This window comes from Cygnus atratus, chromosome 2 (assembly GCF_013377495.2).
Source record: "Cygnus atratus isolate AKBS03 ecotype Queensland, Australia chromosome 2, CAtr_DNAZoo_HiC_assembly, whole genome shotgun sequence".
NCBI classification, from domain to species: domain Eukaryota; kingdom Metazoa; phylum Chordata; class Aves; order Anseriformes; family Anatidae; genus Cygnus; species Cygnus atratus.
The window spans coordinates 124,569,251-124,582,171 of NC_066363.1; the positions used below are offsets into that span (position 1 = coordinate 124,569,251).

The 12,921-nt window shown below is 36.2% G+C and overlaps 1 protein-coding gene across 1 annotated transcript in view; it reads right to left on the reverse strand.

Annotated features, from left to right (window-relative positions):
• ARFGEF1 (ADP ribosylation factor guanine nucleotide exchange factor 1) overlaps window positions 1–12,921 on the reverse strand; it is a 91,355-nt gene that overhangs the window by 29,963 nt on the left and 48,471 nt on the right. Inside the window, exons 9-18 of the mRNA XM_035563033.2 lie at window positions 12,419–12,552; window positions 8,811–9,045; window positions 5,643–5,742; window positions 5,383–5,522; window positions 5,167–5,275; window positions 3,973–4,174; window positions 2,558–2,669; window positions 1,142–1,347; window positions 958–1,042; window positions 32–203 (exon numbers count right to left, since the gene is read on the reverse strand). Of these exons, the coding sequence (XP_035418926.1) occupies window positions 32–203; window positions 958–1,042; window positions 1,142–1,347; window positions 2,558–2,669; window positions 3,973–4,174; window positions 5,167–5,275; window positions 5,383–5,522; window positions 5,643–5,742; window positions 8,811–9,045; window positions 12,419–12,552 (1,495 nt within the window). The remainder of the gene's footprint in view (window positions 1–31; window positions 204–957; window positions 1,043–1,141; window positions 1,348–2,557; window positions 2,670–3,972; window positions 4,175–5,166; window positions 5,276–5,382; window positions 5,523–5,642; window positions 5,743–8,810; window positions 9,046–12,418; window positions 12,553–12,921) is intronic.

Genomic DNA, 12,921 nt, shown 5'->3' on the forward strand with positions numbered 1-12,921 from the left:
TAGAGTGCCAGCATTAGCTTCAATTACTTACTTTGCTTACTGGATTTTGTAGGTATTGTTAATTCCTTTGTTTCTTTCATTGAAATCTTCTTTCCAGCTATTTCATTATAGATAGCGGACAAATATTCTTCAGGGAGATCCTTACTGTCATTGATACCTCTGTTCATTTTAATATACTGTTCTTTTGTCATCTTATTCTTAACCTGAAACCCAGAAGGAATCTATTAATATGAACATGAGGCATGTTCATTGCAGTTAAAATGCTGCCTACAAAGCAGCCAAACAGATGAGTAGTTACCATGAAGGATGAACCTGCTGACTCTCGAAAGAAATTTTTATGCAAGACTACACTGACAGATCTACAAAATCAGCCATGGACACTCACAAACATTCAAGTAGGATCTGCAGATTTATTAGCCATATGTTACCAAAAAAAATTACATTGTTTTGTCATACATACCAGGCTATTTTAAATATAATTTCAGTGTTCACTAATTTTTCCAGATTTATTTATTTATTTTTAAATAAATGATGATGGCTAATTACTACAAGTTTGAAAATTATGCACTGTAAACGTGAGATTTATTGAAATATGGCTGCATTATTTTTTCAAACTGTCTGAAATTAGGAGCAGATCTGTGTTAAAATCAATAGGTAAGCAATTATACAAGTTCTGCCTTTGACTGTAGGCTAGAACACTACTTTGAGTGTTGTGTTCAACACAGGGTAGGGAATCAATACCCTATGGCAAGGACTAACCAAGACAACTTAATCCGAGTATCCATGAAAAAGAATACCGTTATATACCGTTATTTAAAAGGTGTACAAACTTAAGCTACCATATTTTTTACATGCATACTGGTGTTAAATTGAACATCAAGCTTTCACAACTACACTGTCACAAAGCCTGAAAGTCAGACATCCATAGAGTACACAAGTATTCTTATAGCAACATACCTGTGGACTGTGAAGATCTGTTGTCAACATGATGATCGAGTAAGCTAAGACATATGCAGTGTCTGCACTAGCAAAAAGAGTTTGCCTGAGTCGAGAAAGAAGAAAAATAACATCAAGTTTAACATACTACAAATTTTACTTATTATTCAGCTTTCTGAAATTCTGAAGATAACGTATGGCTTACCCTTGGTTACATTCTAAGTATCTAGCAGCAAATTTCTCCATTAGGCGATCAATTTTTTGAGCCTCTCCTGGAAGACGAAATCCCTCTAGAAACATACGCAGAGCTGAAACAAAATCCTTTCCTGAAAAGTCGTGTTGGTCTACATATGCATACATGACTTCTTTGTTAAATTTATCATTGTCTCCCAGGAACTCCCCAACCTGAGTCTAAAATAAGAATAGAAAAGACAAACTAGCACATTTACACTGGGAAAAAGAAAAGTGAGTAAGAACACACTCATACTGCCCATGTGTCACAAAGAGAAAGGCTCATACATAGTTAATGAAGACATACTGCTGCTTCTCCTCTACTCTCCAAAGCGAAGTATTTTGTCCATATATTCCAGTGCTCTCTTACATGCTCTACATGCCTGCTTTTCTCCTCTGATTTTATGTACAATTTTATTCTATTATTATTCTATTCCACATGTGCAAAAGATGGTTGGTATTAACAGTCAGTGTTCAGTTCCCCGCTGTAATGCTCTTTGTGGTTAGGAAACTTACTGTAGGAATGAAAACTACTGAACTACAGTACAAAACTCAAATACCAGCAGGTGATGCCCAAATATATGTAGCTGGTACTCAAATACATCCCACTGATCACTCTCAATGCAACACAACACACTGAAAAATACCTCGCATTCAGATAAAGGTGTCTATGTATGTAAACTGAGGTTAAAATTTTGTTTTGATGGCTGATTCTACATTTTAATACTGAAATTTGTGACTGCAGCCACAGCTACAAGCATGCGCATATGCAAGCCTTTCCCTGGGGAAAAAAAAAAAAAAAAAAGAAAAAAAGGCGGCTGCTCAGCACAATGGTGCACACGGCTGTTCCAGAAAGCTGTCTCTTTCATGACAATACCAATGCAAGATATTTCCACCCTCCTCTGCCAGACACTGCAGGACCCTCCCAAACCCAGCAACAGCTTTTAGCTGTAAATCATGTCAAAGAACGAATCTAGATTAAGTAACATTCCATTGGGAGGCAGCAAAAATGCTTTTCATGTTGTAGTGCCACATTACTTTTTAGCTGCCTATTAACTGCAGTTAATTCTAGCAAACCCTTTCTGGACTAAAGTAAATACAGTTTAGTAAACTGCTCCTAGCAACACTAGCAAGCCTTGAGTCAGCTCAAGTAGGTCTGTCTTTTCCTTTACACCCCACTGAACTGCAGGATGCTTATACTACAGGGTACAGCTCTCTCACATATTCTGTTTTAAATTCCTTGACTTCCCAAATTTTGAAAGAGAGAAAAGTTTCCTTTTTTTTCTCATTGTATAAGAATGTTATATGTTCTAAAACACTCTCGTGATTTGCAATTAATATAAAAGCATCAGCAGAAGCAAAAAAAACATCAGGAAAACAATTTTCTTACTGAATCTAATCTCTCCTCTTGATGCAAGAACTGAGCAATATCTTCTGGGGTAGTGCCAAGCATTCCTTGTTCTTGCAGGTACTGAATCCCCCTCTTTGGTTTCTTATTGAATCTGTACAATCAAGACCAGGAAAGAATGAGAGTTAACCCTTTTATGTACATGCACAAAACCTTACCTGCTTAATCAAAGAAGATTCAATAGTTTTGGCTGAGATATCAAAAATCTGTATATTAAGTATTTTTCCCTTATCAAGCTACGCATTAGATAGGAATAAGCTACTCCCTTCGGTGGTTATTGCCTTCATCATTTGATTTTTTTTCTCTGCAGCCACCTCCTTCTCTTTCCTACACAGCTGCCAGCACAGCATCCAAGCAAGTCTGAGTAAAGACAGCTAAACACTTATCATTTGCTCTGGCACGCAGTTTCTGCTCTTCTCTGATCTAATCAAAACCAACTACAGTTCCACGTCTACTGCACATTCCTGAACTGCGTAGGTGTGTATACATATATATGTAGATACACAAAATATATATTACAAATATATATCTATCTATATACACAGAGATAAAAAATAGATAGATAAATATATAATAAATTACACATTTTAAAGTGTTCTCTCCATGAAGAAAAAAATCCTCCACAAACCCAGCAAATTCTTAGTTTGGAAAGGAATAATTATGCTTTATTGTTTCTTGTTTTAATATCTATGAACCACTCTAGAAATCCATGAGTTAAGGTTGGACTATACAACCTCAGAGGTCTTTACCAACCTAAATATGAAAGACGTGCCTGTAAGAATGGAAATGCACTAGACAAGGAACCAAGTAACTGAAAGAAAATGAAACCCTGAAGGACTAAGGCATGTTTGTTCAAGGTCTGAAAACTCTAATACAGAAAACTTTTATTTTTGCTTAGATTGACCTCACTGAGGTGAGGTGACAAGGCTGAAATCACATGGAAGATTCATGTCAGAATCCACTGAGAAATTATACTATCCTACAGTTCAAATTATGAAAAGTTAATGAATTAGGAGGGAGCAATATCTTAAGCTATAGGCACTTCCATCAGTAATGTGTACAGTAAAATAGGTAGTATTCAACTGATTGCATGAGTTCAATGTTCTTTTTATCCAAATACAAAAGTCTTATTTTTAGACAAGCAGGTCTGGAGAAAAAAGAACAAACATTCAGAGTACTCATCTTCTAGCTGTGAGGAATTAGGTTAACACAAAACACTGTTGACAGGCTCCAAAGGGGACACCATTCAGCACTCTTTCACCAGAGGAAGTGCTGTTACATCCAGAGTTTTTTTCCTAACACAAGATGAGTATCTATGAGGAGAAGGAAGAAAAACCCAGGAATCTTCATAGCTCCAAAAGAATCCACCCTCCCATGGGTGATAAAAGGGCACTCACAAGTCAATTCCTTGTTCTATTATTTCCTTTTGTTGCTTTAGGACCTCAAACTGCTCTGGGTTGTCAGTGCCAGACATCTGTGTGCTGTAACTGCCAATTCCTGATGAAGCAGTAGAATCCAAGGAATTTAAGCTTCCATATCTGTTAATTGTCTCAGGGTGTTTGGTTTCATTGCTGTCTTGTTCTGTGGGTTTTTCTTGGCCTATAAATTGGAAAGGATTACTTTGATACAAAATACATACAGAGAAAAGAAAGTAAGATCACAGGTTACTCTTCAATTATTTATGAAATCCTCTCCAAAGGCTTCCGAAAGTTACTAGTTATCTTCAGTGACCTGTTTATTTTTACATAAATATTCTGGTTTTGTTTTGATTGGGAAAATAACCAAAAAATCACTACAATATATCAAGGAGGATTCTTTCAGTACATCATGTATCTGAAATTTAAGCCGTAAATTGCAACTATAATTTGTAAGCACTTGGGAAAAAAAAACAGAACTTAGAAATCTAGTTACAGATCTTTTTATTCTCAAGGCCAATGTTACTTTTGACATGAAGCAAACCACACTAGAAGTTTCTGAAACTGAGAGACTAAAAGTGTTTATAATCAGATAAGCCAACTATCTGGAACTCTCAGTTCAACAACAGTAGTGCTAACCATGTCTAAATTTCAACTTCCACTTTAAATTGGTACTTCAGCTACCAACTCTAAACCCTTAATCTGAAAATTCTGGTATAACCTTAAGACTTTTAATCTGAGGTCTGATAGAAACAAGATTAAAGCAAGTAATGATTTAGTTACTTCACTGCTTGCAACATTGATTTATGCATAGCTATAGAATTTCCACTCCCCATCCAGGTTGCTTTAGTTGTAATTTAATCAATATGAAATTAGAAGTGCTTCAAAGTACATTTTATAGTCCCTTTAAAGTTAGAAATGTGTGAAATAACAGCATTTAGTCATTTTCAATGTAGTAGCATTCCACGGATTCAGACAATTAAGAAAAACAACTTGTTCAAATGACACCAACTGAAAAATACTGAAATTTCTACCCCCAAAAATATACAAATATTGCACCTTCCCCCAGGGGTTTTACCAATCTAGAAACTAAAAATATCAAAATACTGGAGAAATGCACTAAATTTGTGCAGCATCTCTTTACTAAAACTATAAGAAGGGCAACTCATATCTTACCAAGTGTTGTCTGAGAATTGGGATTTACGTACTGATCCTTACTCCACTCCACCATACACTTCAGGATTGATACTAAGCATTCCAATCCTTTCTTTCTCAAGCTTAATTCCTAGAATAGATTTCAAAAGAAATACATTAGTGGACTGAAGAGTTTAGTCCTAACTTATCATTCCAAGGAACATGAAATTTCATAAAGTTTGGCAGAACTTCTTGTACCTGAACGTTGGACATGCCAAGCTCTTGGCTTCCTCTTCCTTGAGCAATCTTAGACAGGTCATTAACCAGCCTTTCAAATATGTTTGCAGCATTTAAATCACAATCATAGTTCACGTAGATGTCCACTACACTCTGGGCATCTATAAACAAAGTGACATTGTCAACCTTGGAACAAAAACTACATAGCTCATTGAAAGGCAAATACAGTTTCGTTCTTCAGCATAAAAATGTAAAAATCAGAACCAAGCGGTCCTTAGTACCTGCACATATCCGTGTCAGAGTTTGTATAACCATCCATTTATGATCAAATGAGCTGGTAGAGGTTTCCAAGATATACAGGAAAATTTCTTTGAAGAATACCTATGAAATATTCCAGGAAGAGGAAAAAAAAAAAAAAACTATTACAAACATCGTAATGAAATTTGACAGCTACCATTCTGATGCGTATAATTCTGAAAGCATACAGATAATATGGAAGAAGCATTCTAGATATACAGGAGAGAGGGGAAAAAGCGGAAAGGTGGAAAAACAACTTATGTTTGACGTGTTGAAATTAGGACTTCAAATCAGTACTTACATACCAGTGCTGTGAAATCCTGAATGTCAATTTAGCCTAACAAGAATTCTACGCTGCTCTTAGAGTTCAGTATCATTTGAGGTTTGGAAAGAAGAGATTATTACCTTACCACAAAAGATTTTCCCTACAAGATGATGACATGGCACACATGTAATAAACAGCACATTATGCCAATTTAAAGTATTGGTATCATTAGAACGGGAAACATCTTGACACAGAATAATCACTCTACAGTATCACATTGTTGTAAGATGAGCACTGGTCAGGCACAGCATAAAAAATGCAGCACATCCATTAATAGGATGACCATTTTCCAAAATGGACAGTAGTTTTCCCTGAAATTGCTTCAGTGCAGATGCTTTTTGTTCAGAACAGTGACTATTTTACCCTCTCTTAATTGGTTCCTCACCAGATACACTAATATTATAGCCTGCATATTTCAGCTGAGCATGCTTCGCAGCTACAGCAGGCTTTTTCTCTTGCTTCTTCCCTAAGCGGTGGCAACAGCTATGAGAGCATATGAACTCAAAATGTGAACTACTAGACGGTGTTACATCACCATCCCACGCAGAGTTACATCACTGCTCTGCACCTCTGAGAGCTCACCTCTCCGCAGCCAGTTGTGGCTACCAAATCTATCAACGTGTTTCTTCTAGAATGGTGCCAACAGTCCCACGCCATCAAGCTCCTGTTCTCTGAGAGCAGCACACATACATCCAAATACATAACTACCCTTACTCTTAATATTAGATATTCCCTTATATGACAGTTTTTTTTTTTTTTTACAGAGATTTCATGCTATTAGACAGGTAGAGATAAGTGCAAGGCTAATTTTGCTTTGACACATGTTTGGGGAAAACTGGCAGCACTGATTTTCAAACATTTTTGATGGTAAGTATATTGCCCCCAGCAAAATGCACTAGCAAAATTTACATTTTGTTGGCCACCTTAGAGGAAAAACATGCATGCAGTGCAATCCCAGTTACTTTTTTAATAAGGATCCCTACAAAACATAAGGAGTTCAACACACAGCGTATCAAAGACTAATTTAAGTGGAATATAATTTCAAGAGCTTAAAGACACTCAGAGTACTGATTTTAGCCACAACTTTATGGAATCCAACAGAGGAAGACAAAATTTTAATAAAGATCATGCTATAAGCAATTAGTTACATTTTTACGTATCTAGTTAGTTTGAAAGAAAGTAATGCTATACACCCTGTAGAATCAGGAAGACTGTATTTTTCTTGTAGAGAGTTTTAAAAAAATCACTGATGAAGCAGAGAAAAACATTTCAAGTATAAAAACTAAACCCAAATCTTTAAGCTGCAAGGGAAATTAGCTGCATGGGCTGCATACTACGATGACACTTTAAATCTCTATGCTTCCTATACAGACTTCTTGCTTTTGGTATCAACTTTGGACAAGAGCATCTTGGGATGAACAATTTCTCCAAGCAGTACTAATTACATATATTTTAAAGTATTTAAAAATAGTATGTAGCACTCATTGCAAATAATGTTGAGTCGACACTTTATTTCTAGCATATCATAAAATTAAACCAGAAAAGAGCTCATTATTTAGTTTGGTCAACTGAAAATAGAGAATTGATAGCTTATTTACTGTTGCTGAAAAATGGTAATGTTAATACAGTCAAGTGACATCTGAAATTCATTGACATCTACGACTGGATTTGCATGAAAACCTTTAAGCATAAAAGTGGGGGGAAGGGAAAGTATGTCAGAGTTAGCCCATACATTACTGCAAATATATCCAGTGACCGATTTAAGAAATACAGTTACAAAATAATTCAGGTAAGACCCACTATTTTAACTGTCAGAGGACATCATTAGCTGAAAACATATGTCAAAAGACCACATGAGGGTCACTTGCAACAGAATCTGAAATTATATTTTAAAATATGCCAAGAATTTCTTAAACAGATGAAGAATACTGCCTCAATCCCAAAATATATAGATTTTGCATATTGTAAATCAGAGCATATGGCTCTCCTTACAGCTCCAAGACAAAAACTGAATGTGAAGATATCTACTTGTCTACCCACATCTTCCGAATAACCTTTAGGATCAGCAGCTGAAAGAAGAGGAATTCTTTATTCACAACCAGGAAAAAGAATAAGTTTCTTTAAACTGCTGTCCCCTGTACTTTCTAATAGATAATTAGTAACATCAAACTTATGAAAATTAGGTTCTTCCTCTGAAGCTACCATGACATCACCTCATACAATGACATCCATGAAAGAAGAAATCCCTGAAATCAAGGTCCTGTAACAAAAACATTATCAACATTCCCAACATCTTTTCACACTTCACTTCCACACTTTGATCTGTACAAATCTTACAGGCAACCCATAAATCAAAGCACGTTTTGCACAGTAAAAATTATTACTTTATGTAAATGTCTACTATTAAGTGATGAAATGGCCTACTTCTTTTTAGAGACTTCATTTTATGTTTAAGTTAAAATATGGTGGATTTTATTTCTTTTGAACAATCCTCCCTACAAAAGTTTTCCCATTACTTTCCACTTTACCAATGAACTTGTCACTGCCTCAAGTGTCACTTCTGATGTTACAGAGCAAGTCTTATTTAATCTGTAAGTATATCAAAGGGAATGCTGCTGGTTTACTCAAACGGGGTTTCAAGGGCATTTCACCCATTGCCACTGGATAAGAAAGAGCTTCTGTGCATGGGTAGATCTGGCAAGCCTTATGCATAAGCTGAGATTCAGGAAGAAAAACAAATTTCTCTGAGCAAGACATATCAATATACACGGATGCCAACTTAACACCCCTCCCCCCCCCTTTAAAATTAGAAAGTCATGTAACATACCTCAATCTGCATCTTTAGATGAGTCTTGAAGTTTGAGAGGAGGGTAAGAAATATGGAAAGCGAAAGTTCAAAAACTTCTGGAACCGATGAGACTCCATTTTTTGACAGTGCAACACAAAGATACTGCTTAATAGCATTAATGAACATCTCATTTGTCCTGAAGACAGGTCCTGCATTTTGCAGAATGGACAGAAGCAACTGCAATGAAAGAATCTTTGATCGCAGTTCATGAGATCTGGAAAAAAATAATATAGCATACGTCAGCCCAAGGTAAGTCATAAAACAAACAAACAAACAAACATTCTTTTGAGAAATCAATACACCACAAATGACTTTTTATGTGGAACACTCATGAAATAATCACAAATTTGAAAAAAAAAAATATGGCATAGAAAGAGTCATGAAAAGATGATTTTTTTTTTCTGTTAAACTGGTGACCCTTAAGGAACGAGGGTGGGCAAGAATAACCTTTTCCAGTTACCGTTTCCTACCACTACTACCAAGCCCCTCTTCTGTAGCACAGCACACCTATTAACAGTGGCAACAGCAGGCAATGTTGTCCTTTCTTAGTCAAAGGATGAAGGGAGTACTTTTTTCCCCCCTTTTAATAGAGTTCGGAAGATCCCATATAAAAGATCCATCCTATCTGCAGGATCCTGAGTACTGAAAGGTGAGAAGTGACTTTAGAAATTCATTCTCCTCCTTTATTTTCACCAGCATGGGAAGAGAGCTGAAGGACAATAAAGACAACAGCTGTAACTGCCTGACCTACTTCCTCCCAGCACTGACATCTCTTTCCTCTAAACGTGGTATTTTACATTATGTATCAGTCACTGGCCCCATCCCACTCCAAGAGCAGCTAGGATGCATAACATGCCTATTTTAAGTCTGGCATTAGCAAAATCAGGCAACTGTAGTGTAGTCAAGACCTCCACAGTAACACCATGCTTCATTACAGACTGAAAAAAAGCTGGATTTCGTGTCAGAACAGAGCTACTATTTATGGTAAAAACAACAAAAACATGTAGAGGACGGAAATCTGTATCTATGAAAATATAATGCAATTTAAATAGCATTCTGTGAGAAGTTTTCTTTCCTCAGACTCCCAAAGCTTCTTCCCACTTCTGATCATCTCAAAAAAAGTATAGACAGAAATGGTTTTCCCAACAAGACAGCCCAGCTTTTGTTGAACAACCACCCACTGACAGAGGACAGTTATGAAACGTGAGGAACAATGAAAAGACATTTTTCAAATAGTACAGCCCAGATATGGTAAGGATCTCTTCTCGCCATACGTCACACACACAATACTTCGTTATTTGCTGTATTCTGCAAAAATACCAGCTTTATTAAAATAGTCTGGCTAAAATAAAAGTTCAAATTCATAACAAATATCTTATGAATAAACTCGATGGTTCCTGCACAGTGGCAAACAAAGCAAGCTGGAAAAACAATCACTTTGCCACCATTTCATACTCCTAAAATATAATCCCAAACTTAAACTTCTTGTCTGAAGACACTTCAGAGTAGCCAGTCAAAGTAAGTGAGGAACTTGCTCCTCCTGTTCCTCCTAATGACCCCAGAGTCGAAGTAAAAGCCCCAAAACAGCTCTCAGTATGAGTTCTTCACGAAAATGCCTGTCTTCAGGCACTGCACAACTGCATGTTGCCTAATATAACACTCTCCTTTGATGCAAAAAGGTTTTATTTTTGTGTGACATTGCATTAATAGTACAGACAGTACACAACCATGCCTTGCTTTGCTATTAATTGTAAGAATTTAAGTAGAAAGAGAATTTAAAATGTAAATGAAATATTAAATATTGACCGTTTCCAGCAAGTGTCAACTCATAACCCAAGTCTTAATTTGTTGGCCTTATCAGTTCTGTTGGGATGTTTAAACCCACTTAACTTAAGACAAGTTTAAGGACTGAAATCTAATACACAAAACTTCAGGATATTTCTCCCCCATCTTATTTTATTGTAGGGAAAAAGGAGACAAAGACATCAAGCAAGTTCCCAAGGAGCTCAATCTTGATCTCAACTCTCAGCCTTTTGCGCTAAAGCTCCATGTCCAATTAACTAAAATTTTAAAATATTTTCGTTAAACACTTCATGGCTAATTTCACTGTCAAGAGGCAGACTTTTTTTTTTTTTAAAAAGAAAAGTTCTGTAGATATCCTATGCCTCCTTTTCCAATTACAGCATCTTTGCAATAGTTCAAAAAAACCAATGCCTCAGAAGCACAGCAAAATTCTAGACGCTCCTCCAACATAGGACATCTTTGAACGTCTTTGCAGATAATTCCTGTTGTCCTAAACACCATCTCCTCCATTTTGTTCTAGATGGAGAGCATAATCAGGTCTATTATGAACATCAAGACTCCACAGATTCAGATGAGATGCTCCAAGTACCTTATTAGCTATTGCTGCCCTTCCAGGGAGAGCTAATCCATTAAAGCCTTTTATAACTGGACATTCTTAGTGTCAGAGAACTGACTAAACCCACAGGATTTTCATGGCACTTCCTGGAAGACAAATTCTCAAACAACAGTGAGGAAAAACCTCACGTTTCAATCTTCGCTCCTGAACGTCCTGACTTTCCACAGTGCATCAATCAGTAGACAACAGTTTGAAAAAGGTTCTAGACTAACCCTTTAAAACCCTTTCTACTGTATTATAATTTTCAGGTTACTAAACCACATTGATATTGGTGATTAAACTAAGCTGTCTTAAAGTTACCTAATTTAGAAGTTAGACCCTGGAACAGTAAACGTGACTTTATTTTAAAGGATTTTGGGCCTTTCATCGCTGCTCATCTTACAGTTTTAATATCTTCGGAACAAAAAAGGAATCTTCTTGAAAATTATTAGTAAGTTTTTCTAACATGCAGAACAAAAGAGGCATATGGATTCCATACAAGATCAGAAAAGCAACGTTCATTGCCACCAGACACGATAATACTGGCACCCAACCATAGAGGAAAAAAAAAAATATATATATTTTTTTGTTTAGCAGCAAATAATTCTCTAAGCCAAACTGAAAACAGGGTATCGTCATTCAAAGGGCAAGATTTTCAAACCAGGCAGATACAGACTTCATTTGCAAAACATTTGTGTTTTGGTTAAGGCAGCTGCCAAATGTCCAACCTGAGCTAGAGAACAGAACAGACCACACCACCAACTTGTCATAACCAGTACCAGTTGAATGCAAAGAGATTTACTTTTACTTGCAGAGCGTAAGTGACTATGGTTATAAACATATATATTACCTAAAAGCAGAGTAACGATAGCTGAGACCTAAACCAAATTGAGACCTTCTTTACAGACCCTGTTGAAAATCATTATACAGAGGAACTAAGAAGAACACGATGTACTTACAGGCAGTGAAGGCATTATTAAGAAACTTCTAGAGAACAGATGGGTAATAGCAGATGCTTTCATTTCGCATACAAAAAGTGTATTAGAACATAGAAAGTACCTTTTCAAAGTTTCTTTAACCATACTATTATTCTCTCAATAACTGGGGAGCCTCAAAAACATTTAAAATAATTTATTTTTATTTTCAAATTTAAAAAATGTTTATTATGAGAATTCTTAATTCTACTTACTTTGGATCTGGCGGTCCATCCGACAGGGGCTTCATGGAAAGTTTACACAGCGACCTGAATACAAGGAAGGCATCCTTTTGTAAAATGTGGGAAAACTTAGCACCAGGTGTAGGTCCTGAAGAATTTCCAGATTCCTAAAGAAGTTAACATATTTCAGTATTCCATTTTGCATTAGCAGGGTGTGTAGGGAAATCCCCACCTCCTAGCAACAAGAAGTTAAGATATACAAATATAACCAGTTCACTGTAGATTTATGGTCTCAAGACTAAATTAAAACAGAAAAGAATTCTGCAGTCCAGTTAAAATGAATAAACTCCCTAATAAAATTTCCTATCTTGATAAAAATACAGAATTACATTAAGACTGTCATGAAGCTTTATGGGTCAAGTTTAAATAAGACAACTTGCAAAGGAACTGCCTTCAGTCATTTTCAGCAGATAACTAGTTTAAGAAAAATGACTGACATTCCAATAGAATGCAAGCAGTTACAGATCTGTGGCAAC